We start from the raw sequence: 28,000 nt of genomic DNA, 5'->3' as shown, positions 1-28,000 counted from the left end.
GTATCCAATAAGCACTGTTATAGCACCATTATCGTTAATTTAATCTAAGAATTAAGCCAGTAGAAAGCTCACAGGCGTACAGGAAGGAGCAAACTCATTCGTCCATCTGCCCTCAGAGTTGGGGGGGGGGGCGGTGCTCAGAGACATTTTAGAAGTGGACAGACCGCCTTTCCGAGCTGTGTGTGGAGGGGAGGGTCAGGAAGGGAGGAGAAGTCCCTCTCCCCGCCCACAGGTCTTTCTGAGGCTGAGGCCAGCCCGTCGGAGGCTCTGTAAGCTTTGAGGGAAAATAATTGCCGGGAAAAACCCCGGGGAAGCAGAACCCACGGGAAGAGACAGGGCCAGGCTGAAAGGCAGTGTGGAGCCCCTCGGGGTGTGCTCGGGTGGCTGAGAGGACGGGTACCCAGCTCGGGCACGAGCCCTGCCCCTTCCTTCCTTCCAAGAGGTCCCCTGGGACTGGGCTCAGTGAGTAGTGGGGGCCAGCACTTGGTGGGGCGTCGGGTCGGGTCAGGACCCCTCTGCTCCCCCAGCCCTCCCTCCCTCCCTCCCTCCTGAGCTCAGCGCCCATGTGCAAAGCCAGGGCGGTGCCAGGGGATGGGAGACGGAGGTGCGGCGCGAGAGGGGCCGCGGGCAAGGCTGGACTGCCCCTTCTAGGTCGGAGCCTGGGCACCGTCGCCTTCTTCCTCACCAAGGTCCTCTCCTTCCACCTCTTCATCTGCCTCCAGACCCGGCTGTTTCTGCCAAAGAAAGACAGTGCAGAACCGTTGGTGGGGCCGGGCCTGCCCTGCACCCTGGGAAGTTGATCCCCTGAGGCCCAAACCAGCCAACTGGTGGAGGCCCAGGAGACTGTGCTCCTGGCTCTGTGGCCTTGAGGGCCTAGTGGGTGCTCAGAGCGAGCCAACGAGTGTGGACAGCGGGCACGGCCTCGGGCATCTCGCAGGCTGGGGTCCAAGTCCTGCTTCGGTCGCTTTGCTGCCTGGGTGACCTCGGGCTAACGCTCCTCCTGAGCCTCCTTGGTCCCCTCGCCTGTGAAGTGGACACAATTCCTCTCAGGGCTGTGGCCCAGGTTAGAGATACAGGTGTAAGGGCTCAGCACTGCTTTCTCAGCTCTGACCCCAGAAGTTCTGGCCAACTGCAGAAAACTAAGGCTAAGCGGGTTGTTCTGTGCACCTTACTCCCTTCTGAGGCCCAGCTTCTCCGCCTGGAGTGTTCAAGCAGCGGGAAGGAGTGCTTTTCGGGACTTGCAGCCCCAGGCCGGGTGTCTGTCAGGCGCACTGCGCTGTGGGAGGTGGCTACTACCAGCACTGCCTTCTGGAGGGCAAGGGTGGGGGGGGGGTTGGGAAGCTGGGACTCCAGTCCCGTCTCTGCCATAAGTGGAGGGAGGTCTCTGCCCCACCTTGCCACACCGACGATGGTGTGAGAACAAGGCCCCTCCTATCCAGGTGCTTCCAAATGCAACACGAGGGGCAAATGTCACAGCCTGTGGCCGGCTCCAGTGGGGGGAGGCAGAGGGGGAAGAGGTCTTGGAATGGAACCAGTCACCCAGTCCGCGTGCTCGCCCATCTTCTGCCAGCCTATCTGCGAGGTTGGCACCCAGGAGGCCAGCGGGCCTGGCTTTGCGGGCAGGTGCCCTGCACTTATGTTTTCATTCTGCCCCAGCCCACACCCTTGAATCGTGTTGACGCCCTTGCTCCCGGGGTAGGTCCCGGCTCGCACTCCCCTGCTGTGGTGTTCTTTGCCACCCTTGGCCTCTCATCTGGAGGCCCCTGAAGGCCATGACCCACGCCAACAATGCCTTCTTCTTCCTCTATCCCTGGGTACAGAAGAGGGCCCGGAAGGTGACCAGGAACCCCCTTTATAGCTCAACCTCCTTCTTTTCCAGATGCAAATGAAGGAGCCATGAAGTGAAGCGACCGACCGGCCCAGGCGATACGCCTAGAAAGTGCTCTAGAGCCAGAGAGCACGGATGGGTGAGCTCCGCACAAATCATACCCCCGCGACACCAGGTGGGGTCAGCAGCCGGCCTCCATGCCTCGGACCTCCCAGCCCACCGCCCCCTCCCAGGGCCTTGGGGCTCACTCTGAGCTGCCAGTTCACACAGCCCTGGGTCTTTGTGGCGGTGGCCACACGTGTGTCCCGGTGCCAGCCGTGTCGGCGGGGAGGAGGGCCACAAGAAGCGTGGAGTGTGGCCCCTGCCCTCAAGCAGCCTACAGTCCACGTGGAGACTCAGGATTTCTCAGGAGCAAGGGAGTAATTGCTCCCATTGGCCAGATGGACAGGTTAAGGTCCACCTGCTGAGGCCACTTGCCCAAGGTCACCCAGGAGGGCAGCGAGCAGGCGGAACCCAGGCGCCAGGGCTCCCACCCGGGCCACCCGAGCCCCCGTTCGGGACCCTACAGGCTTTGTCTTCTTCATGGCTTCCGTCTCTTTCTTCTTCAGCTCCGAGTAGATGATGTTGAAGAACTCCTCCTCGGCCTTGGTGACCAGCTCCTCCAGGTGGAAGGTAGGCTCCTCCTCTCTCAGGGAGTCATCCCTGCCCTCCGCCTTGCCTTTCTCCTTCAGCCGCATCTCCCGGTGCCTCGCCTCCAGAATCTTCTCCCGCCGGGTCTCCCGCTCAAATATCTGGGGTACACGGGGACAGGGAGGCCCGTGGGGAGAGGGTGGCAGCCGGCGGCCGGCTCCCAGCACGGGGCCGGGTTTACCTCTCTTGCTTCACTCACAGCACAAGGCAGGGGTCTGTTCTCAGCGCCAACGGCAAGAAAGGAGGGCTGGACATCGAGATCGGGAGGCAGGAGCAGAGCCACCATGTCACCCAGTCCTGAGAGGTCCCCAGAACGGAGAAGACGTGGAACAGAACAGCCACACAGCCGTGCACCGTGGGGCCCTGGGTCAGGGGAGCACCCGCTCGGTGGTGGGCCCACAACCTTGGGCAGAGCCGGGGGGCTCGCCCAGGGCCTCGGCACCGGGGGTTCAGTGCCACGGTGTGCCCACAGTGCTGGGGTGGGGTGGGGGGGCGTCATGATGGCTCTCAGCCTCCCAGCTCCCTTAGCCTCCTGCCCCAGGGTGGCCACCTTCCCTCTGTCTTCTCTTCTGGCATCTGCTAAGCCTTCATCTGCCACAAATGTGACCTCTGGGACCAAACAAACTGACCTAGTCAAACCGCTTGGGCAGCGGGAAAGCCTAAGCCTGCGGAGGTGACAGGACTTGCCCAGGGCGGCTTGGCTCCCGAGTGGCGAAGCCAGGGCCGAGTCAGACACTCCTGATGCCACTTACGAGCTCATTTCGGGACCCCACGCCACCTCCCCAAAGGCCCATGCGTTTCTCTCTCTCTGCCTGGCCTGCTCTGCCACGGGGCCGGGGTCAGCGCCGGGCACTTACCAAAGAAGCCGTGTTCTTCTCGTTCTTCTGGAGGGTGCACAGCCCATTCGAGACCTCCAGCAGCGTGGTCGTCCCCAGCTGGGAGCCGCAGGCGATGAAGCATCCGTTGTCCTGCACCCGGAGGCAGAAGAGGGCCTCGTCGCACACCTGTCGGAAGGGCCAGGCAGATGCGGTTGGGTTGGAGAGAGGAGCCAAGCAGCTTGTCTTGAGTCCCCGGCCCCTGGGGAGAGGGGCGCTTGGCCCGGCTCCGTGTTCGAATACCCTCGGGGACTCCCCTGACTCACAAGACGAAGTTCAGAAGTTCACCCTCTGAGATCGGCGTCAAGACCCTTTGCCCCCCTCCGGCCTCACCTTCCACCACACCTGACCCCACCCACCACGCCTCACCCCTTCAGTCCAGCCCACGTCCATCCTGCAGCTTCCCAAATGCCACGCCCTTCCATGGCCCACACTAGCGGGGCTCGGGTGTAGCTATGCCGATGTGACCTGAGCTTAGGCTGGAAGGGTCAGCTGCCAGGAGCCCATGCCGGGGCTGCCGAAGGAATAGGTCTGGTGGGAGGAGAGGCCAGGCTTTCCACTTTTCTTTTCTTTCTAAGTTTCCCCCAGGTAATTCTGCTGGGCCACCAGGACCCAAGGGCCTGGATGCATGGGGAGTGGGATACACGTGACCTTGAGGCTGAGGGCAGGGTCACACTGCTTGAACACGAAGTCCCAGATGTCCAGGGTCCCGTCCATTCTGGTGGTGAAGAAAACCGCAGGCCTCACTGGGCTCCAGGCGCCATCGGTGAGGTAAGCCATGTGGTACCTGTGGGGAGCCGGGTGCCAGAGGTCAAGGCCCACTGTGGTCGGGAGGCACAGAGAGGCTGCTGAGCCGCCGCTCTGCTCATCCAGGCCCCCTGGGCTCTAGGGTCTCGTCGCTGGGCAGGAAGTTCTTCCTTGTGTCTGACTTCTAGCCATGCCAGCCTCGCCCACCAGCCGTGGGCAGTATGCACTTTATTTAAAAAAAAAAAAAAACCAACTTTAATGTTTATTTACTTTTGAAAGAGAGTGAGAGGGGGGAGGGGGAGTGAGACACAGAATCGGAAGCAGGCCCCAGGCTGTCAGCACACAGCCCGACACGGGGCTTGAACTCACGAACCACAAGGTCCTTGAACTCACGAACCACAAGGTCATGACCTGAGCTGGAGTCGGATGCTCAACCGACTGAGCCACCCAGGCGCCCTGATAGTATGTACTTTAAAGGCTCTGGTCCTTCCCAGGGGCTGAGCCACTAGAGTTTCTCTACAGCTAACTCCAGGGGACAGGCACATGTTGCTGGATCTGGGCCCAGTCTCCCAGCAATCGGACTCACCGAAAGGAGTCAGAGGAAGAATATGCCCAGAGAAGTTCCTAATATCGATATTAGAAGAACGTTATACTTTCTACTCGGTGGGGGATCTAGATTTTCGAAGACTTCTGTGGTAAGGAATGAAATTGGACCCTTATCTTATACCATATACGAAAGTCAACTTGAAATGGATGAAAGACTTAAACATAAGACCCGAAACATAAAATTCCTGGAAATTTTATGGGAAAAGCTCCCTGACCTTGGTTTTGGTGGCCATTTTGTAGACGTAATGCCAGAAACACAAGTGAAAAAGCAAAAATGAGTAAGTGGGGTACATTGACATCAAAAGCTTCTGCACAGCAAAGTCAAAAACTGAAAAAGCAAAAAAAATAAAAAAAAGAAGATAAAAGAAAAAGCAACCCATGGGATGGGAGAAAATATTTGCAAATCATATGTGTGATGAAGGGTTAATATCCAAAATATACAAAGTATATAAGGAATTCATTCCAAAAAACTCAATAGTGAGAAAACAAATAACCCGATTAAAAAATGGGTGATCGACTCCCTCTCTTTCTCTGTCCCTCCCTGGTTCACACTGTCTCTTTCTCAAAAATAAAGAAAGATTAAAAAATTTTTAAAGGGGCGCCTGGGTGGCTCAGTCGGTTAAGTGACCGACTTCGGCTCAGGTCATGATCTCACAGTTCGTGAGTTCGAGCACCGCGTCGGGCTCTGTGCTGACAGCTCAGAGCCTGGAGCCTGCTTCGGATTCTGTGTCTCCCTCTGTCTCTGCCCCTCTCCTGTTCATGCTCTGTCGCTCTCTGTCTCAAAAATAAATAAAAAACATTAAAAAAATTAAAAAAAAATTTTTTTTTTAAAAATCTGTGCTGACAGTTCAGAGCCCGGAGCCTGTTTTGGATTCTGTGTCTCCTTCTCTCTCTCTCTGACCCTCCCTGGTTCACACTGTCACTCTCTCAAAAATAAATAGGCATTAAAATTTTTTCTAAAAATGGGCAATAGACTTGAACAGGTGTTTCTCCAAAGAAAACCTACCAATGACTAACAGGTACATGAAAAAGTGCTCAACATCACTCATCGTCAGGGAAACGCAAATCAAGAACCCAAGGAGATAGCTCCTTACACCTGTTAGAGTGGCTATTCTTTTTTTTATGTTTATTTTATTTTTGAGAGAGAGAAAGAGAGTGCAAGAGGGGGTAAAGAAGACAGAGGGAGACAGAGAATCTGAAGCAGGCTCTGACAGCAGAGAGCCAGACACGGGGCTTGAACTCACGAACCATTGAGATCATGACCCGAGCCAAAGTAGGAGGCTCAACCAGCTGAGCCACCCAGGTGCCCCTAGAACGGCTATTCTTAAAAAGACAAAAGATAATAAATGTTGGCGAGAATGTGGAGAAAAGCGAGCCATTGTGCACTGTTGGTGGGATTGTAAGCTGGTGCAGCCACTGTGGGAAACAGTAAGGAGGATCCTCAAAGAATTAAAACTAGAAAAAACTACCATCTGGTCCAGTCATGCCATTTCTGGGTCTTTATCCAGAGGAACTAAAACCAGAATCTCAAAGAGATATCTGCACCCTCATGCGCACTGCAGCGTTATTGACGACAGCCAAGATATGGAAACAACCTAAACGTCCGTCAGCAGATGAGCAAATAAAGCAAATGGGGTTTATATTCAACGAAATATTATTCAGCCTTAAAAAAGGAAATCCTTTCATTTGCAACAACGTGGATGGACCAGGAGGACATTCTGCTAAGCTAAGTAAGCCAGACACAGAAAGCCTGCATGATCTCACGTATATGCAGAATCTAAAAAAAAAGTCAAACTCACAGCAGCAGAGACTGGAACAGTGGTTGCCAGGGGCTGGGGCGGGGGCGAGGGGGGGAAACGGGAAGGTGATGGTCGAAGGGTACAAACTTTCATTTATGCAACATAGGTCAGTTCTGGAGATCTAGCATGCAACATAGTGCCTCTAGCTAACGATACTAGACCAAATTGTAAAATTTGCTAAGAGAGTAGATCTCAAGTGAAGTGACCCCTGCCCCCCCCCCCCCCACCACAAGAATAATTACAATCAAGGAGGTAGGAGACTGGTGATGGACATGTTTATGGCTTTGATGGTGGTGATGGTTTCACAGGTGTAACTTAGCCCCAAACTCACAGAGCTGTAGGCATTAAGGATGTACAGCCTTTTCTGGGTCAATGACACCTCAACAAAAGGGTTGAATATGTATGTGTGTGCATATGTATATATATATATATATATATATATATTTTTTTTTTTTTTTAATAAATCTTCCCAGGAGATCTTGATGCAACCAGATTGGGGAGCCACTAGAATAGAACATGCTCATTAGGGTCCACAGCGACACCAGCACTGCAGAGTCTGTGACAGCGTGAGCTAGAAAGGAACCCCAGATTGACACACAGGAAGGTTGAGAGGGTACCAGTCCCCCCACCTGATGCCTCTGCTCCGGTCTCTTAGCTCTGCCTGCCTTGCAGCATCTCTGTGCATATGGCACTCCCTGGCTCACCCAGGGGCAGTGAGACCACCCTGAGGGGCTCAATCTCATGGCCCCCCCTTGGCCTCTCCTCTGGGCAGACTGGGAAAGCCCACAAGCTTCTTTGATCCAACTACAGCGCTCACAGCTGTGTCCCTCTCTGCTCCTATGTGCCCAGCCTTGCATGAGGGGAGACCCACCAAGCTGCCCTGATGAGGTGCCCAGATTCTCAGTCCAAGCTTCCTGGGTTCAAACCCCACCTCAACTCCTTACCAGCCGGGAGAATAGAAGCAAGTGGCTTTGCCTCCCCATGGCTCTGTCCCCTAACACACACAATGAGGGACAAGAGGAGTAATGCTACCTACTTGTAGGGTGGGCTTGAGGGTCATGAAAACCCCCAAGGCTGTTATTATGACTAACACAGGCTGTTTGAAGCACATCCCTTTATGAAGTGGCTGAATTAGGCTCAGGTGTGCATGGAGGGGTGTTCTGGGTGGACACGTAGAGGCTCAGGGCACTCCTGGGCTGGCTCCCTCTGTCCCTCCCACCCTCCTACATTCCCCTCCAGCCCCAACCTCCCTCTTACTTGGTCCACATGATGGACGACTCCCGGCTGTCTTCTGACCAGATGCGGGCGGTCCAGTCGCCGACAGTCAGGAAGTTCTTAGGATAGAATGGATTTCTCTGGAGGGCATAGATGGGGCCATGGTGGCCTGAGAAGGTGCACACAATCTTCTCGGCTGACGTTTTGGCCTTGCGGTTGCAGGAGATGACAATGCCCTGCTCGGTGCCCACCATGAACTTGGTTGGCTGTGGAAGGGGTGACACAGGAGTGAAAGGTTCCATGAAACGTCAACTCAGGGTTTATTGCCATGGTTAGCAGCCTTCTGGAGTCAGATTGGATGCATCTAAAGGTACTGGAAGGGACCTTCGTGTAAGCTTATGCTCAGGCTGTTGCCCAGCCCCTCCTAAGGAGCTGGCCTTGCCCTTCCTGACTTCATCAGACCCCATCCTCTGTTAGAACCTGCTCAAGGGCGCCATGTTTAATGAAGCCCTCTCGACTCTTCCAGACCTTGGAGAAACTCATCAGCAGCTACGTGATACACACCTCTTCAGGTAGTATCATTGTGTCCACTAGGCATTTTGCCATAAAGATCCTGAATGTCTGTTTATGGAAAATGTGAATGATTGAATGAATAATGTAAAACAGGAGTCTAAAAAGTCCCCTCCCCCAGCCTTCAGTTACTTCCGAAACTGGGCTATACTGCAGTTACTTCAGAAACTGGGCTATACTGCATACCCATATTCATCCCACTTTTATTCACAGCAGCTAAGAGGTAAAAAGCAACTCGAGTGTCCCAACCCAAGTGACATGGATGGATTGACAAAATGTGGTCTATACCTACAGTGGAATAAAAAGGAAGGAAATTCACGTCTTTAAAAAGGAAGAACATTCGGACACACACAACAATGTGGGTGAACCTTGAGGACATGATGCTCAATGAAATAAACCAGTCACGGAAGGATGAATACCAGAAGAGTAGAGATGGAAAGTAGAGGGGCCGGGAGAGGAGAAATGGAATGTGAAGAGACACAGCTCGAAAGGCCCAGAAAAGCGAGCAATGACGTAAAACGCAAGGCTCCTGCAAGCTAGTGATGGAGAGAAGTACCCAGATCCAGATGGCCTGCCATGTCTCCACCCTTGGACTTCTTGGTGGGGTTGGAATGGTGAGCCTGGACCTTGAGTCAGAGCCCTGGGTTTGAGCCCCAGTTGCACCGTGTCCTAGAGCGTATGACTTACCACACTAAGGCTCATTTGTTTGTCTGGAAAGGAGGGACAATAACATTATGGTACAAGATGGTCGTGGGCGATTACGCAAGCTCATCACTGGAGGGAGTTACAAGTGCCCAGCACACAGAGTGTGCTCAGTGACAGGCATGGGAGAACTGGGGGACTACTGGTGGTATTGTCATTACATCGGCACTTGCTCTAGAAGTCCCTGATTTCAGGACAGAATGCTTTTCTGCATCCGCCCCACACTGACTCTCATGCCCAGGGTTGGGGGTCAGTTAAATTGTCTTCCACCTGATTTCCCCAGCGTTCCTTCCCCAGCCTTGGATGAGGGCTCCCAGGGCAGGGGTGAGGCCAGAGCATCTCCAGCTCCCAAGAGCCTGGGAATGATGTCACATGACCTGAAAACAAACAAGAGATGATCCCAAGGGGGAGCCAAACCTGGGCTTCGGTGACACATAAGCCAGGAACAAGCCCAAGCCAAGAGTCATCTGGGAAAGTTGTTTTCTTGCTTTGGTGGGAATCCTCATTTGCTGCTTCTAGAAGCTTCCATCCTTTGACACTTTCATGTTACTGCTCAACTTTGATCTTTCTTTACCATTCCTTCCCATTGCTAGATGCTCTAATTGTGCCTGTGCTCTGGTTTTCCAAGGAGCCTCCTCTGACCTCATTTCCCTCTCCAACACCTCTTCCTTCCCCTCAGACTGTGAAGCGACCCACACTAGGCAGGGGCAGGGCCTGGGCTCTCCATGTTGGTCCTGGGCGGGGCTCTTCCTACAGAATGGGGCCCTTCTGGAATCCTGTCCTCTGCAAAAGCTTGCCTTCTGTTCAGCACAGCTGCTACCCAAGCAGTGACTTTGTGTGAATGAGGATTGGCTTCCTTCCTCGAGAAGCTCTGCTGCCCCCTGCTGGAAAGTTCCTGGAAAGACCACACACAAGCCCGACGACCACAGGAGGGAGGGGCTCCATGCCGCTGTTGGGTGCACGTGGTAGACGCTGGCTCCACCCGGCTCTGGCTGCCCCAGCATTGGAAGTCGGGGAAGGGAGAGCCGCGAACACTCACCAAAGTAGACTCGAACTCCAGGGAGATAGCCCCCAAGGCATTCTCCAACTGCTCCTTTCTGGCAATGTCCAGGATCACCACCTCGGTAGGCTCGCTCATCTTTCGGATATCCCACCACATGACCTAATGGGAGGGCGGGGCAACTTTGAGACCGGAAGTCCCTTGATTCTTCTAACTTTTGCCTTTCCTACCTTCCTGGGGCCAATCACTGGGGCCAAAGGGGTGTGTGTTAGAGATGACCAGCGATCCTTAGGACAAACACACTTGGAGAACCACTGCTCTGGCCCCACAGTCCCAAACCTGGCCGCTCATCAGGGTCATGGGCAAGCTTCATAAAATCCAGATGCTGGGGCCTCACCCCAGACCTACTGCCTCAAAATTGCCAGACGTGGGCTCTGGAATCTGAAATCTTTTTTTTTTTTTAATTTATTTATTTTGAAAGAGGGAGAGAGTGGGGGAGTGGGGGAGGGGCACAGAGAGAGGGAGAGAGAATCTCAAGCAGGTTCTGCATTGTCATAGTGGAGTCAGATGCAGGGGCTCGACCCCATGAACCGTGAGATCGTGACCTGAGCCGAAATTAAGAGTCAGATGCTTAACAGACAGCCACCCAGGTGCCCCCTGGAATCTGAATTCTTAAAGCCTCCCACAATATGGTAATATATAGAAACATTATAAATGCCCATATGCTTTGATCAAGAAGTCCCACTGTACATTGGAGATGTATCTTCACATGTGTGCAAAAACTTAGATACAAACACACTCTGCTACACAATCATGACATTAAAATCCACTGAAATAAATTTTGGCATACCTAATGCAGTTCCTAACAGGCACGAGGCAGTGCTTTGTGAAATATGACATCACCTTCAAGATACACTAAATGAAAAACGTCAAGTGCAGACCAATGCACGAGGTGTACAGAAAGAGTGAGGAAGACAGATGTATTTGCTCCTGTCTCCAGTGGCGGTCCCTGAAGGCGGCCGTGAGAAACAGATGAAGGTGGGTGCCTACAGGGAGGGGGGCCGGGAGGTTTGTGGGCAGAGGTGGGAGGAAGGTGTTTCCCCGTCTGCCCTTTTTGCCTTCTGGACTTTCTTCCATGTGCATCTATTACCTACTCTCTAATTTAAAAATAAAATGCAAAAGGAAACGCTCCCCCAGGGGCTTCTGGAGGGGACCTGGGGAAGTATCACTGCTCCCCACACTGTGGCCAGCTGGCTACCTGCCCGTCCGTGGATGCTGAGAAGCACTCAGTGCCCGTCTTCGACTGTAGCCAGATGCTGCCGTACACGGGGTCTCGATGGCTGAACTCAACAGTGGACAGCTCCGCCACCAGGCTGCCCTTCCGGGTGTCCCAACAGGCTGTCAGGGAGGAGAGTGAGGGCAAGGTGAACGGAAGCCCAGGCTTCTTCCTCCACGCAGGAAGCAGGGGATGGAGGGATGCTGCTTCTCTTGGTTTCGCAGGTATGTAGTTTTTTTTTGTTTTTTGTTTTTTTCAGAAGGAGGGCTCGGTCCTAACCTGCCTGAGTTTCCTCCCAACCCCTGAAGTTCCCACACAATCTCTATGGAAAGACTCCCAGAGTGCAAGCTTCACTCATTCCATTGAGTTCCTACCATGTGTTGAGCACCACACTACCTCGGGAAGCCACTGGAAATAAGACCATCCCTGTCCCTGAGAGGCAGGAAGGGGGACCTGCTGTGATTTTCCTGGTGGGGAACACGTGGGGGTGGTCAGGGAGAGCTTCTTGGAAGAAGTGAGAAGGATCACAGACTGAGGAGGAGCCTGGGATGGCAGTTGGGGGGGGGGGCAGCCAGAAAGAAGAGTGCCTCCACCCCCAAAGAAATGTTCCTGAAAGTAAAAAGTAAAAGGTAAAAACACTGCAGCAAATCTCTTCTGCTACATAAACTCCCTTTTACCCTCTGCACTTTGGCTGCCCTGGATGGGAACGCAGATCACAGACCCTTTATTCAGATCCGTTACAAGGACTTCACCTCTTCTGCTTTACCAAGAAAGCCTTGAAGCTTCTCTCGTTTTTGTCCTGACAGATTTTTTTATTTGGGGGCGGGGAGAGAGAGAGAGAGCAGGTGAGGAGCAGACAGAGATGGGGAGAAAGAATCCCAAGCAGGCTCTGCACTGTCAGTGCAGAGCCCAATGCAGGGCTCAAACTCACAACTGTGAGATCATGACCTGAGCCAAAATCAAGAGTTGGATGCTTAACCAACTGAGCCACCCAGGCGCCCCGGAGAAGCTAGTTTTGTAAGAGAGCAACAAAATAAATCAATCCATAAGTTTTGATTTATGGACTCCAAGTCCGAGACCTTTGCCCCTGGACAGGACTGGCCCAGAGATGAGCTTTCTTGGCCAAGTTTGCTCGGCTAGGGACAGAGCAGCACTTGGGGGTGGGCACCCCTGGCAGCCCCTCTCGAAGGTGGCACAGCCCCGGAGCCCCGGCTGCTCTGAGCTGGCACGAAGAACCCTGAAAGGGGTTATGAATAATGAGCGAGGCAAGCCTCCTGAATAAATCATGGCACAGTGGCTGAGCTCCAGTCTTTTAGAGCCCTGGCACCCAGGTAATTTGGCAGGGAGATGTGTGGGAGCCCACGTCTATTCCCAGGGAGGAGGTGGCAGGTCTGAGAGGGGGGTCAGAGGCCTCAGAAGAGTGTCTAAGAAGTTTCCCAGCCATCCAGCTCCTACTCTGGGAGGAATAAAGGGTAAATAAAATGACATGTGAGGGTAAGATGGGAGGGGGCTCTTTTCATGCCCAAGGTCAAGTCAGGCCTGGGATGCAGTTAGGCTGAGTGTCCACTGCTTGGGGGCCAATGTGGCAGGCAGGCAGGCAGACAGGGCCCATGGGGGCAGTTTCCTTCCAAGCTCCCTAGGGATCCAAATCCCAGTTTTCTAGGTGTTCCATCAGCAAAATCAGCCGAGCAAGGACCTCTGAAAATCTTCTCCATAAAAGCAATGAGAAAACGGGCAACAAAGTGAGTCAACTTTTTCAGGACAACTTAGTCAAAGGCTTGCAGCCATCCAGAGAATGCTTGTTCAGGAGAACCAGCTGAACATCGGTAAGGACGCTGAGTTTTGTGGCATTTTTAACTTGCCCTAGTTAAGACCCCATACTCTCTGAGTCCACGGTAGCCTTGAAAAATAACATTCTGCCTTCCTGGTGAAAACCGGCTGCCTCACAGCAGCAGGAGGGGTAATCCGGCTGAAGTTCATTCACAGTCTTCCAACCAAAGAACGGTGACTATATGAACTGTCCAGTGGGTCCCTGGATGACCATGTCCCTCCCCACCCCTGCAAGTTATCTGTATTTAACCTGACTTAGAGCTTGCTCCGTGGGAAAAAAAGAGGCAACTGTTGAAAATAATGATTATAAGCAATTGATTAACTTTGCAGTTTCCTGAAGTGGTAGGTAACAGCAAACTATCCAAAAGGCTTAAAAGGCAAGCCCGGAGGGGAACCTGGGTGGCTGGTTGGTTGAGCGTCTGACTCTTAGCTTCAGCTCAGGTCATGATCTCACGGTTCGTGGGTTTGAGCCCTGTGTCAAGCTCCGTACTGGCAATGTGGAGCCTGCTTGGGATTCTCCCTCTCTCTCTGCCCCTCCCCTGTACTCACTCTCTCTCTTTCAAAATAAATAAGTAAACTAAAAAAAAAAAAAAAAAAGGACAGGCTTGGAGAACAAGGTGTTCATTGGGATGTCCACTGGGGCTTTGAAAAGCTCCACCATTTGCCTGGAGATCTGGAAGGCCACATGCCCGGGTAGGGCTGTGTGAATGCCCAGAGCTGTGCACTCGCTCAGGAAAGAACTGAGGAAGCCCTAAGCTGTTGCCTCTGCTGACCCTGAGGCTTTGTGCAGAGGTGCAGGTGGGGCCAGCAGCTGCCCCGCGGAGTGTCGCAGCCATGCTCAAACAAGCACACAGAGGCTCTCGGCAAACACTGGTTGCCTGCAGGTGCTTGAGGAAATCTCTGTCCCACCATTAAGCTAACCAAGCAGAGAGCATGGCGGGCACACATGATAGAATGCACACGTCACAGAATTAGATCAGACAATTCACTGAAGAAACAAACAGCAGCAAATAGCAACGAACACAAAGCCTACAGTGGTACAAGTACCTGATTTCCAAAACTGTCACTTTATATTGTGTAAAGAGAGAAATTTTCAACAAAAAAGTTACAAGATATATAACAAAATGAGAAAGTGTGGCCTATACACAGGAAAAAAGGCAATAAATGGAGACTGTCCCCAAGGGAGCCCAGCTGTTGGACTTACTAGACAAAGACTTTAAATCATTGTGTTTTTTTTTTAAATTCTTTTCTTATTACATCAGGATCTCTTTATTTTTTAAAAAAATTTTTAATGTTTATTTTTGAGAGAGACAAAGACAGAGCATGAGTGGGGGAGGGGCAGAGAGAGAGGGAGACACAGAATTGGAAGCAGGCTCCAGGCTCTGAACTGTCAGCACAGAGCCCGATGCGGGGCTTGAAATCACAAACTTCAAGATCATGACCTGAACCAAAGTCGGACCCTTAAACGACTGAGCCACCCAGGTGTCCCTTGACCTGTAGTTTTCTTAAAACTTGTTATTCTGAACTGGTCTTAGACTTACTTGAACTATTACAATTGGAGACACTGCTGAGCTATCAGCAAAGCCTGACTACCCAGATGTCTGGAGTTCATCCTCTGTGGGAAGTCCCCACCTCACTCTGTGCTCCCTGGGAAGCCCAGCCAGGTACTTGGGCCCTGGCAGACAGCAGCGGGGGGCTGGGCTTGCTCCCGGTTAAGCACCTGGGTCCCTCCTTACCCAGCTGCCCATTGTAGCAGCCTCCCAGAAGCACGTGGGAATCTTTGGGGTTGTACTCCAAGGTGACAAGAGGTGACGATGGCTTCAGGACGATTTCAGGCTTGTTGGGATTTTCTATAAAACAAACAAACAAATTGATCCCGCCAAGTCTGGAAAGAAAAGAACGGAGTCAAACAGTTTAACCCTTCCTGAGATGGGCGATGGTAGGGGGATGTCTGGAAGTCCCTCCTGTCTTTCTCCAGGCTGCAACCTCTAGGTCCTGGGGGCCAGAATCTGGCACTCTTGGCCCTAGGGGCTCTTTTAGTGGTCTTATTTTTGGTAATCAGCAGCGTGTGTGTGTGCGTGTGCACGCACACACATTTTGGAGATTCGGTAGGAAACTGGGTTTTGACCCCAAGGTTTTTCCATAAATCCAACTCTCCCTGACTTCTCCAAACCAATTTCTTTGTATAGTGGGGCTAATGAAGGAGTCCACCCCCCCCCCTTGCCCCCAGGGCTGCTCAAAAGCATAATGTGCTCAGTTCTGAGCTTGGCACTCACACCTACTAATAACAGCTAACGTTTATTTTCACAATGGCCACAGTGACGGGATGTCCTACAGTGTATCGTCCACCATCGCTGGCCACCTGACAAGGCTCGTGCCCTTAGAGTGAGTGCTTCTGTCAACAACGGTCCCTGCTCCCATTGCCCCTACTGGCCATGAATTAAGGACCAATGCCAGGAAAGTGGGACAGAGGTGAGTCTCCTTCTCAGTCCGCTGGGGACTCTATCTGAGTCTGTGGAGTCTAGGATTGGGATTCCATGGGGTTTGGTCTTGAATGCCCTGATCAAGGATCTGGAAATGAAGGGAGTTTCCTGCTTCTGATATGGCTCTGGTTTGGCTGCTCCTGAACCCAGACAAGGAAGGGATGGGCAGCTTCCTGGGGTCCCTGGTTCCTCCCTAGAAGGGACCTGCCCTGTGAGAGTCCCCTGCCTGTGGCTTCTACCTTCCACTCTTGTGCTTTGCTGGCCTCTGCCCTGCCCCCTCAGTTTTCCTGGACCCCCGGACCCTTCCACTTCTCACCCAGGTCCCAGATGTACGATTCATGGCTCATGCCCTCAGGCGCACGTTGAAAATTCAAGCAAGAATATGCCACTGCCAACTTTCTGTTGCCATCAGGGTGCCAGGAGAGGTGCGTGGCTGACCGCTTGATTACCTGGGGATCCCTTTACAGGAGAGGGCAGAACACTGGCATGGAAGGCTCCCCACACCTCTTATTTACTCAGTTATATCTCTAAAAAATTCAAACGTATTTAAGCAATCACATTCACTCGGAGAAATTGATTTTTAAGAACAAAGTTTAGAAGAGCCCTTAAGCCAAACCTGGATCTCACCACCCATAAATAGAAGGTAATAATAAAAACTAAACCAGTGGGAACAAAATATCAAATTCCAGTCTGATATTTCCACTTGCTGAAAGTTTTGAGCTTGAGGCCTGATTTCCCACTGCTATTACAACGAAAGGGGAAGAGGAGAATCCAGCAATCCTCCTCCTTGGTATTTGCCCAAAAGAGTTGAAAACTTTTGTCTAACAAAACATTTCAGGTGAATGTTTCCAGCAGCTTTGTTCATAGCTGCCCAGACTTGGAACCAACCAAGACATCTTTCAGGAGGTGGATGGATAGATAAGCTGTGGTCCATCCAGACAGGGGAATATTATTCAGCATTAAAAAGAAACGAGCTATCAAGCCATGAAAAGACACAGTGGAAACATCATGCACGTCACTAAGTGAAGGCGACCAGTCGGTAAAAGGCCACATACTGTATGATTCCAACTATGTGACATTCTGGAAAAGGCAAAACCGTGGAGACAGTAAAAAGATCAAGCGTTAGCCAAGGGCTTGGGGGAAGGGAGGGATGACTAAAAGGAACGTGGGATTTTAGGGCAGTGAAACTATTCTATATGATACAAAACCCACTGAGTGGGGCGCCTGAGTGGCTCAGTCGGTTAAACATTCGACTTTGGCTCAGGTCATGATCTCACAGTTCGTGGGTTCAAGCCCCGCATCGGCTCTGGGTTGACAGCACGGAGCCTGCTTCAGATTCTATGTCTCCCTCTCTCTCTCTGTCCCTCCCCGGCTGTGCTCTGTTTCTCTCTCTGTCTCAAAAATAAACAGATATTGAAAAAATTAAAAAAACACCCCACAGAGTATGCAACACAAAGAGTGAGCCCTAATGGAAACAATGGACTTTGGGGTGCCACAGGTTGACTCTTGTGTCCCCCAGATTCATATGTTGAAACCTAATGTCCAATGTGATGGTGTTAGGGGGGTGGCTGTGGGAAGTGATTAGTCCTCAATAAAGGGGCTCCAGAGAGCCCTCTCACCCCTTCCGCCATGTGACTTCCGGCAGTGAAAAAATGGCCGCCTATAAACCAGGAAGTTGGTCTTCACCAGACACAGAACCCAACCACCTTGATCTGGGACTTCCAGCCTCCAGAACTGTGAGGAGTAAGCTTCTGTTGATTATAAACTACCCAAGTTATGGTACTAAGTACCAGAATGCTGGTTCCTGAAGGTGAAAAAAGGCCCCACCCTGGGGCAGGGTTTTGTTGATGGTCAGGAAGGCTGTGTGGGCTCGGGGCGGAGGGGGCGTGTGGGAACTCGCCTACTTTCTGATCAGTTTCGCTGTGGGCCTGAAACTGCTCTGAAACATCAACTCTTCAAAAAAAGAGGGGAGGAAGGAGAATGAGCAAGAAGTAAAAAAGAATTAAGCACTTAATGGCCCAAACTGAGACTTTGCCCACGAAGTAATCAGAAGGGATGAAGGAAAGTGGAAAGCAAGATACCCTTCTTGCCCTGTGATTTCTCCACTTCACTCCTCCTCAGGAGCACGGTTAGAAGGCTGGGATCTAGGAGACCTTAGTTCCATCCCTGGTTGGGTCACCCCTTCCCCCTCCCGTGTGCCCTGGGCACCCGCCCCTCCCTGAAGTCAGTCCCCTCATCTGTCAAACATACAGGTTGAATGGGATAATTTCTTTTTTTTTTAAGTGTTTTTTAATTTATTTTGAGAGAGAACATGCACACACGCAGGGGAGGGGCAGAGAGAGGGGGAGAGAGAATCCCAAGCAGGCTCCAGGCTCAGTACAGAGCCCAACGTTGGGCCAGATCTCACCACCATCAGATCATGACCTGAGCTGAAATCAAGAGTCGGACCCTTAACCGACCGAGCCACCCAGGCACCCCTGTGAGACGAGTTCTAATCTATCATCCTGCTAAGGTATCCACATGTGAGGTCAGACCCCAGTAGGGCTGGGGCAGCAGGGAGGACAGCCCTCGCCCCTCCCCCCTGGCCCCTCTCCCAGAAGTGCTTGCTCCTATTCTGCACACCACAACTCAGCCCTAGATCACAAAAGGGTCCTTCCTAGTTGTGCTGGGACTGGGTCAAGTACTTCCCAGGACCCTCAGTGAGCCATGGTAGCAAAAGGAATCCCCCCGAGTTGGCATTTGAGACTAGTCCCTTCCAAAATCACAGGTATATAAACGTATTTTAAACAAAAAAAAATAGTGCTACGCTACACGCTGTTCTGCATCTTGCTTGTTTTGCTTCACAAAGTAAATCTTGGAAACACTCCCCAGCAGGCTGCCTCCTTCATCCTGACATGTGCGTGCTATCCCCCGGGTAGGCGTGCCAGAATTGCTCGAAGCACTCCCCTACCGATGGGCTTAGCTTGGTTCCAGCCTCTGGCTAGAGTGCCTTCTGCTGCAGTGAGCGTCCACACACACGGTGACTTCACACACGTGTATCTGTGGGATCAAGTCCTGTTGTCAAGCTTCTGTCCTTGGAGGTCATCACCAGGTACACTCCCACGAGTGTGGGATGAGGGTCCTGTGGGCCCACAGTGCTGCTGGGTCACTGATGGTCCATACTTTGGACTCATTGTGCCCTGCGTGACTCAACCCGGCTTGCACACGGCTTTGCAAATTCACTTAGTCTTTCCCTGGACTCTGTCCTCTCTTTCCATCAACCAGACCCGCCCCCAGGGTGAGGACCAGTTGGTTGCTGGGTGCTCTGTTGCTCTGCTCCCTACAAAGCTCAGAGCACAGAGGGCATTGCACCCACGGCATGGAGTGATCGGCAAAGAGTGACCTTGGGAAGCACCCAGCCACAGGGGTGGCAGAGAGCGTCCCGACACCTGCCTAGCTAGGGAGGTACCTTAAAACATTGATGGTTTTAGCTGAAGGGGCCTCATCTGTCACCTCCACCGCATCCTCGTCATCAAAATACTCCTGGTAGATGTCAATGGCATTATTCTGCTTGATGCAGTGCTCCATGATCTGAGGAGAAAACATCAGGAGTTCTTAGCAGGAAAGAGAGGTACCTGCAGCCTGACCAGGCTGAGATGGCAAGAAATATCTAACGGTCTTTCCCAGCCTTCCAGCCCGTTGCATTTTCAGTGGGGGCAGCATTGCTTCCAAGGGAAAATTCGTCTTGGAGGGTGAAATATTACTTTTCATGCATAAAACACAGATATACATACAGTACATAAAGAAATATGCCAATGGGATTAAAATTTCATGGGGGAGGCAATTAGGAAAAACATGAAAAGACTCGTTGGGGGACAACAATGAAAAAAAGGTGAAGAAACACGCCTCCAGTCGCACAGAACTGGTAATCGCTCCATATACAGCACCAATCTTCTGCCTCCACCACCCAGAAGGCCCTCTCCATTTTTCCAAATGTCCACCAAGGAAAAACCTCAAGCTCAGGTGTCTCCTCTTCCAGGAAGCCTTCCCTGATCCCTTCAGCGGGAAATTGGATCTCCCTCTTTACAGAGCAAAATGGCAAGAGTCATCCCTCATAGCATGTCTTTCTACGTTACACGGTGATATCTCTGTATTTGTCTCTGACCTCCAATGGATTATGATAAACTCTTTGGGGCAGGATGCCTGTGAATTTTATTTTTTGCCATCTCTCCTGTGCCTGGCAGAGACTACAGGCTCAGTCCAAATGTGCCGAATGAATGAATGATCCCTGCCGGCACGCAGCTCCTGGGTGGGGTTCTTTGGAGTCCTTCTTGCTCAAGGGGAGCACCTGTCAGACTCCTCCTCAAGCCTGTTCAGCCCTGGTACCTTCCCATCTTCCCCTTTGGTCTGTTGTGGTGGACTGGTCTGCCTGCTCCCAGACAGAAGGTTCCTTAAGGTACCTAGTGATGTTCGTCCGCGTAGTGGCAGGAGCGGAGCCCGGGGCCAGGCAGGTGGGGCACCGCAGTGATGGAAGCCTTACCGAGCCAAGCTGCGTGATGGCGTTGATGTAGTTCTCGTCCTTCTCCACCTTCTTCCGGAACCGGATCGTCTGCTCCAGCTCCAGGGGGTTCACATCCTTGGGCCAGCCCCCCTCCACGTGGTTAATCCCCCGGGTCTCCATCTCAAACCGCTCTGTGTTGACCTACACAAAGCCCCAGGTGAGAAGATATCTGCCTGCCCCGGGTGTAAACATTAGGCCATGTCCGCAAACCAGGATCCTGGGGCTGCCTGCCCGTGGGCCCTGAGCACACAGGGAGGGATCATAATAAACGTTAAAAAAAATTAAAAAAAATAAAAGATTGTGGTAAAAGACATGCAATATAAAACCTCCCATTTTAACCATTTAAAATTTTTTTAATGTTTATTTTTTTTTTTTGAGACAAAGAGAGACAGAGCATGAGCAGAGGAGGGGCAGAGAGAGAGGGAGACACAGAATCCGAAACAGGCTCCAGGCTCTGAGCTGTCAGCACAGAGCCTGACGTGGGGCTTGAACTCACGAGCTGTGAGATCATGACCTGAGCCGAAGTCGGATGCTTAACCGACTGAGCCACCCAGGCGCCCCCCCCCCCCCATTTTAACCATTTAAAAATGTACGATTCTGTGGCATGAAGGACAATTCATATTGTTAGGCGACCACCAACACTGTCTAGTTCCAGAACGTTTTCATCACCCTAAGTGGGGCCCCCAAAGCCATTAAGCAGTCACCCCCCTCCTCTTTTCCTTTCTAAGCCAGCGCTCACGAAAGGTCTAAATCGTCCAAGGATGGAGATGTGTCAAGAGACCCCAGCACGTGTGGCCTTCGCGGTGGCCATCCTGTTGAGTCAGCCACACTGTGGACAAAATCGCCCCGGTCCCCGTGACAGCAATTAGCCCTGGGAGAGCAAGAGACTCAGTGTGTTTGAACCGTGCGTTATTGGAACCTCCCACAACGTGTTTTGGCCGAATCAAGTGTGATTTTCACCCGGATGATTTGGGACATGACAAAGCGGGTTCTTCTCTCCTGCAAACTAGTTTTGTCTCCGCAGTGCCTGGCATAGTCCAAGGCGGATCGTGGGCTCTAGACAGGCAGGGAGCTCCGACTGCAGTGTGACGCCCAGTTCTCTCATCACATCATCAGCCCCTCTGACCAGAACTTTCCATGGCACCCTTTCCTTTCCACCAGTTGGGCAGGCGCCTGCCGATCTGAATCCTTGCCCCCTCAGGATACCTCTCCCAGCTGTACCACATGCCTAAGACGACTTAGAGGTGAGACCAGAGCCCATGGGAGAGAGAACATCTTGATTCCCATTCACCTGGCCCAGGGAGTGGCTGGTGCTGGGTCTTTTCCCGCCCCAGGCACCGTGGTGGGTCGTGGGGGCGTTTCTGTCCTCATACTTCCAGCATCCTCCCTGGGCCATTCTAACTGGCTTCCAGTCACCCAGATGGAGCCACCCAGTCCCACTGACCACCCTGGCTGGCCATCCTGCCAGACCCCACCTTCGCTGGCCCAGGCCCCGGGGCCAGGGACCCACCTCGTGTTCTGACATGCTGGTGGAGCACTGGATGCCCGTGTCCACGGGGTTCCGCTCCACGAACTGCTCTGCCAGCTCAGGGTTGGGCGGGATGTTGATGTTCAGCTCGGCCTGGCGGTCGGAGAAGTTGCATTGCTTCCCGAACTCGCTTCGCTTCTTGACATACACGTACACGATCTCCATGGTCTCGGCTACTGCAGGGGCAGAGGAAGGGTGTGAGGGGCTGCTTCCCTGGCTGCTTCCCTGTCCCCCCGGGCCTCACCGGGGGCGGCTTCCAGGTTCCTAGTCTGGTTGGGGGGGAAGGGTCCTAGGAGATTTGTTCAGAAGCTGCGTCTGCACTTTTAGAAAATATTTATTGGGGCGCTCGGGTGGCTCATTCGGTTGAGCATCCAACTCTTGATTTGAGCTCAGGTCATGATCTCACAGTTTCGTGAGTTCAAGCCCCGCATCGGGCTCCGTGCCGACAGTGCGGAGACTGCTTAGGATTTTCTCCCTCTCCTTTTCTCTCTGCCCCTGCTGGGTGCACTCTCTCTCAAAATAAATAAATAAACTTAAAAAATCATTTACGGAAGGGTGCCTGGGTGGCACAGTCGGTTAAGCATCCGACTCTTGATCTCTGCCCAGGTCATGATCTCACGGTTCGTGAGTTCAAGCCCCGCATGGGGCCGTGTGCTGATGGTGTGGAGGCTGCTGGGGATCCTGTCTCTCCTCTCTGACCCGTCCTTGCTCGTGCTCTCTCTCTCTCTCATAATACACAGATAAACTTAAATAATAAAAGATCATTTATTGAGTACTGAGTACCTGCTAAGCATTGTCATGTTCAGTTCTTGCAACTGCCCTTTGAGGTAGACAATAAAATCACCATTCTACCTTTCAGGAATCTCATACTTAGCGATACCCTGGGTGTCTTGCCCAGGACCACGTATGTAGCTAGTAAGCAGTTCAGCTGCTCTGCCTGACTCCAAAGCTCTTACCAAATGATGCAGTTTTTACCGAGCTAACATGTTTACTGGGAGGCAGGGAGAAACACTGATGGTGATTATGTTGAACTAAATCTCCGGCCACGCCCTGGATCTGACCCTACAGCACACAGATAGGAGAGCCCCAGACCTCTCTGGAAACTCTCCCACCCAACCACCCGATTGTCCAAAAGGCCACCCACCCCTTCCCAGAGTTCTAGGTTACTGGGTGCTACCCTTCACCGCTCCTTCACCGCTCGAAGGGGGGCCCTTCCGGAGACTCCCCTCTACATCACTCCGACCGCGATGGGGCTGGGAGTCTGCCTGAGAAGGGGAGAGACTGCCAGACCACTTCCTCCACAGGCAGAACAGTGGGCCTTTGAAAGACTGGTTGGGCAGGGCACAGTGTGGAACTGGAAAGCAGACTGGGCTGGGCATTGACTTCAAGTTCTGGCCCTGCCACTTGCCAGCTGCTTGACCATGGCTAGGCCACTCTCTCTGCCCCTCTCTGGCTTGTGCTCCCTCTCTCTCAAAATAAATAAACTTAAGAAAAAACTAATTACATAGACTTCTCTTTAAAAATTTTTTTTTGATGTTTATTTGTGTGTGTGTGTGTGTGTGTGTGTGTGAGAGAGAGAGAGAGAGAGAGAGAGAGACAGAGTGAGAGCCAGGGAGGGGCAGAGAGAGAGAGGGAGACTGAATCCGAACCAGGCTCCAGGCTCTGAGCTGTCAGCACAGGGCCCGACGTGGGGCTTGAACCCACGAACCGCGAGATCATGACCTGAGCTAAATTCAGATGCTTAACCGACTGAGCCACCCAGGCGCCCTGAATTACATAGACTTTTCTAGGAATGCATAGGTTTTGTGAATGCCAGACTTCATGCTTTACATTTGTTCTCATAGTTTCCCTTACTTCACCTACTCATTTGGCAAACATTCACTCAAAGCTGAATAATCAAGAAAGCGTGGTACTGGCATCAGAATAGACATATGTATCGATTGAATGGCATTGAGAGTTTAGAAATAGACTTTGATACTTATGGCCAACTGACTTTTGAAAAAGGCACTAAGGCACCTTATCAGAGAAATGACGGTCTCTTCAACAAATGGTGCTGGGCCAACTGGATGTTCCCATGCGAAAGAATGACCGTGGACCCCCTACCTCACGCCACACACACAAATTAACGCAAAATGGATCTCAGGCACCAGCGTAAGAGTGAAAACTAAGGAGAGAAACATAGAGGGAAATCTCCGTGACGCTGGTTCTTTAGACATGGCATCAGATTCTTTAGACATGGCATCAGAAGTATGGTCCATAAAAGCAAAAACAATGATAAATTGGACTTCTTCTGAATTAAAAGCTCTGCACCTCAAAATATAATATCAAGAAAATGAAAAGACAAGCCACAGACTTGGAGAAAATATCGGCATATTGGGTCTGATAAAGGACTTGCATCCAGGATACACAGAGACTTGCGGGGTCCCGGGCGCCGTGGACTTCAGATTAGAGGTTCCCTCACTGCATGCTCCCCACAACCCCCCCCCCAAACTCACAATTCTCATTCTACATATGAAGAAACCGATACCTGGAGAGTTCAAACACCTTGTCAAAGGTGGTGGGTCTTAAGTTGAGGCAGAGTGGGGGCCCAGACACGTCTGGCTCTACGGCAGAGTGATTCTTAGCCTTGGCTACACAGAAACTCCCACAAGGCTTTACAAAATCACAACCCTCAGGTTAAACTGCAGACAAACGAAATCAGAATCTCTCGGCAGTAGGTGTTAAACTCCCGGGTGAATCCTAGCGTACAGCCAGGGTTGAGGAGCACCGATTTAAAGTGAGGGTTCTTAATTTCTCAGCCAGCATGCCCCAAACCTGGGATGTTCATTCAAACTATGGAGGTTCCCAGGCCCCTCTTGCAAATGTGGACTGTATGTCTGGGGCGGGGCCTGGCAATTTGTGCTTTTCACAATCTGGGTGAATATTACGACCAGACGTGTGTCTAAGCTGCCTCCTCTTACCTCCAAGGCTGCAAGGTGCCAGACCAGTGGGCCCTGGCTACTGGCACCTGAGATGCAAGGCCAAGAGCTATTGTGATAGCCCAGAAGCACTTGCCTGGAGTGGCCTTGGGCCTTGGAGCCGCTGGGGTAGGAGTGAGGGAGTGAGGGTTATCCTAGGTCCCTTTGCATCCACGTATGATGTTCCTCGAAGGCAGCGTCATCCCAGCCCGCTTCCAGCCCCAGAACAGCTCAACCTGAGTCAGACTCACAGGAAACAGGATCTCCCGCTCTTTCTCCTGGTCTGGAGACTCTCTTGTAACCCGGGAAAGGTAGAGGCCATGGCTTGGACAGCAGAGGATGGGAACAGAAACACAAGTGGCAGAAGTTGCCCCAGTGTGTCCATTCTACACGGGCAAGGGTAGGGCCTTGTGAAGACGACGGTCAGTTCTCGCCTTCACCAGCACCCTGCGGAGGGGCCACAGCGCTACTCCTGGGCCCCCACAGTGACGACGGGCTGCCTGTCTCTCCCTCTGGTAAAAGACACTTGCTGCAAAAGCCAGTTCTCTGGGGACACAAGGAGGCTTAAGAACGTGAGGAAACTCCAGGGGCGCAAAAACAGCCTCTTTAGCCCAGATCATATGTGAAACAGCTTCGCTTTCCTCCTTGGTGCCTCCCAAGGCCAAGCCAGGGGCGAGAACAGAGGCATTGTTTTCTATCTGGTGGCAGACAGAGGGGACATTTAAAGGCTGGCCCGGTGACGGGACGACAGCTCATTCAGGGACCCAGAGTGAGCTCTTTCTCCCAAGCCGGCAGGGCCCGAAGATGAATAGCGAGGTCAGAGCAGGGGTCTCAGGAGGTCTCTCCCCGCCCTGGTGAGACAGAGGCCGCCGGCTGCAGAGCTGTCTTCCTGTAGGGGGGGGGGATGGCAGGGGGGGCTTCCAAGGGAGGTGGGGGCAGTACTGCGGCTCTTTGGGAGTTTGGGGAGGGGTGTCCCCCACCCGTGGGAACCTAGAGACCCAGGGGCAAGCGGGACTCTGCAGCGAGTCTCAAACATAAGAACACGTCTGGCTGGGGACGTGCTGGCGTGAACATCAGAACTGCAACCGTCTCCCGCGTGCCAGGACGGTCAGACTGGGACCTCCAGCAGTTACAAAAACTCCTCTCGCGTAATAAGGCGCACCGTGATTCCTGGAAAGAACTTCCCTCGACTTAAGAGAAAGTGTGTTTTCCAAGCTTGGGTGGGGCTGAGGGAGCCGCGGGGCGGAGGGGCTCCGTTTGGGAGCTTAGTGTAGAGGCAAGAGGAAGGTGGCTGGCCTTCCCTCCGCGCTGGACTCCACGCGATATAGACGCGAGAACATTTTCCCCTTCCTTGTGGTCCCTGGGGCAGCCCTTAGTCTTTGTGCCTGGGACTGATGGCCTCTATGTGGCCTCTATGTGGCCTCTGTGTGCCCCTGGCTGGGCAGAGGAACACAGGTGGAGAGCTTCCTTCCCTCTTTCTTATGTCCTTGTGCACCTTCTGGAATACGGGGTCCTTCAAATGAGACAGACCTCGCTAGGAATCCACCCCGCCCTCCCTCACCAGGGCATCCCACCAGGGCAATGCTAGGCACACTGGGGTCCACCTGGGGTGAGCTCCAGGTGGAGGGGGAGGACAGGCAGAGGTGGGAGGAGGTCCCCAGAACCGAAGGGTGCTGTGTTGGTGGTAACCTGCTCTCCCCACTACAACACTGCCTCCTTGAGGGCAGACTGTGGTCTTTTCATCCACCGTCATCCCCAGTGCCTGGTGCAAGAAGGAGCCCAACACTCCCACTGTGAGCATGCTGAGGGCCAGCAGGGTCCCAGGGCTCTCTCCTAGAACTCTCTCTCCCCTCCTTTTCCTTTTCTGATTGGAAAAACAAAGCAGAGCTAGGGGTGAGAGGGGGAATCACAGGGTCTGAACGCCCGAGAATGCACTTCTGTGGTTCAAGAGAGTGTGATCAACTTCGAACGCGTTGCAGGAAGGTGAAACTAAGCGTGTGACCTTGAACGTGGTATCCCAGTGGGCATAAGGAGCGCCTGGGTGGCCCAGTCCTTTAAAAGCCTCCGACTCTTGATTTCGGCTCAGGTCGTGATCTCACGGTTTGTGGACTCGAACCCTGCATCCAGCTCTGTGCTGACAGCACGGGGCCTGCTTGGGATTCTGTCTCCCTCTCTCTCTCTGCCCCTCCCCTGCTCGTTTTCTCTCTCTCAAAATAAAAATAAACTAAAAAAAAAAAAATGTCCCCCTCAGGTTGAGGAGTAAATAAAATCATGCATTTTTGGGGGACCTGCTGCCTAGTCTGTGCTCAGTAATTTTGAAGTCCCTTCCCTCCTTTCTTATGAGAAAGCCCACCTCCCTCCAGTTCAGCCCAGACTCTACTTTCCTGCCAGCCAGCTGTGAACCCTTTAGAGGTCTCCCTCCCTCCAAGAGACCAGGGGATCAGGGCCAGACCGACTGGGAGCAGGGGGTGTAGGAGGCAAGGTGACCAGAACCTGCGTGGTCCGGTGAGTCGCGAGGACTGAGGGCAGCCGGGACGAATGGGCGCGGACACCTGGCCCCCCACCCTCCGGCAGAGCTGTCCCAGGAGGCTGCCCCCACGGAGAGTTTCTGGCACTGTCGCTGATTATTACCCTCGGGGGCTCCCTGCTTCACTCTCCTCTCCTCCTCAGCCTCGGCCTCCTCCCGGCCCGCGCCCTTACCCTCGTCCGCTCGCTCGCGTCGCCGCCTGGCCGCAAGGGAAGCACCTGAGCCCCCGCCACCGGGCTTCTCCAACTGCTCCGAGGCACGGCGTTTACCCGTTGCCTAGCAACCCCCCGGCTGGGCCTGGACGCGGGGGCGGCGGGCTCCCCAGAGCACGTGACTGCCCATCCCGCTGCGTCGGAAGCACTCCCTCTTGTGGAAGTCTCCAGAGTCGGGAGAAAAATTAACCAAGCCAATCAAACACTGGCAAGAGTAGACGTTTGTGTCATCTCTGCGAAGGTGCTTACCCAAGTCTACAAAAAACGCACCGGGCAAGATCCCGAGACGATGCAAACTATTGTAGACAGCGCCTCGGAAGTCATGCGCCCTGGTTGGTGATGCCGGGCTCTGCTACTTATTTCCCTGTCGCCTGGCAGGTGGTCTTCCTGTCCCTTCCGTCGGGTCCCTCAACCACTCACTGGGAATTAAACCCCCCCAGTCGCCCCTGTGCTACCCTATCCCGGGCACCTCGTGCAATAACCAAGCCCCGGAAAGTGGGGCGGGGTGTTTCCACAGCTTAGCTGCTGGTTGTAAACAGGCAGTAAGTGTTCACGGAATGCATGAATGAATACGATGAAGTTTCTCCTGGGGTTAAGGCAATGAAGCAAAATACT

General features: G+C 52.9%; 1 protein-coding gene across 5 annotated transcripts; it reads right to left on the bottom strand.

The window, feature by feature from the left end:
- Positions 1-17: 17 nt before the first annotated feature.
- On the bottom strand, positions 18-27,453 carry DNAI2 (dynein axonemal intermediate chain 2). Of its 5 annotated transcripts, none has more exons than XM_042966817.1 (13): positions 27,347-27,453; positions 21,672-21,865; positions 20,141-20,302; positions 19,070-19,191; positions 15,938-16,080; positions 14,875-14,988; positions 11,291-11,430; positions 10,072-10,194; positions 7,803-8,026; positions 4,045-4,180; positions 3,376-3,522; positions 2,718-2,815; positions 18-734 (listed from the first exon to the last, which is right to left on the bottom strand). In XM_042966817.1, the coding sequence occupies exons 2-13, from the start codon at positions 21,852-21,854 to the stop codon at positions 149-151; spliced, it is 2,178 nt and encodes a 725-aa protein (XP_042822751.1). In that variant the 5' UTR covers positions 21,855-21,865; positions 27,347-27,453; the 3' UTR covers positions 18-148. The 5 variants fall into 5 exon arrangements, with proteins under 5 accessions (XP_042822751.1, XP_042822753.1, XP_042822752.1 ...); XM_042966819.1 differs by having other exon boundaries at positions 21,672-21,862; positions 27,347-27,435; XM_042966818.1 differs by lacking the exon at positions 27,347-27,453 and adding an exon at positions 27,278-27,331.
- Between the last annotated feature and the right edge of the window lie 547 nt (positions 27,454-28,000).

The sequence above is a fragment of the Panthera tigris genome, chromosome E1 (genome assembly GCF_018350195.1).
Source record: "Panthera tigris isolate Pti1 chromosome E1, P.tigris_Pti1_mat1.1, whole genome shotgun sequence".
Taxonomy (NCBI): Eukaryota; Metazoa; Chordata; class Mammalia; order Carnivora; family Felidae; genus Panthera; species Panthera tigris.
The sequence above is the reverse complement of the archived record's forward strand: the minus strand, read 5'-3'. Positions and strand labels throughout refer to the sequence as shown.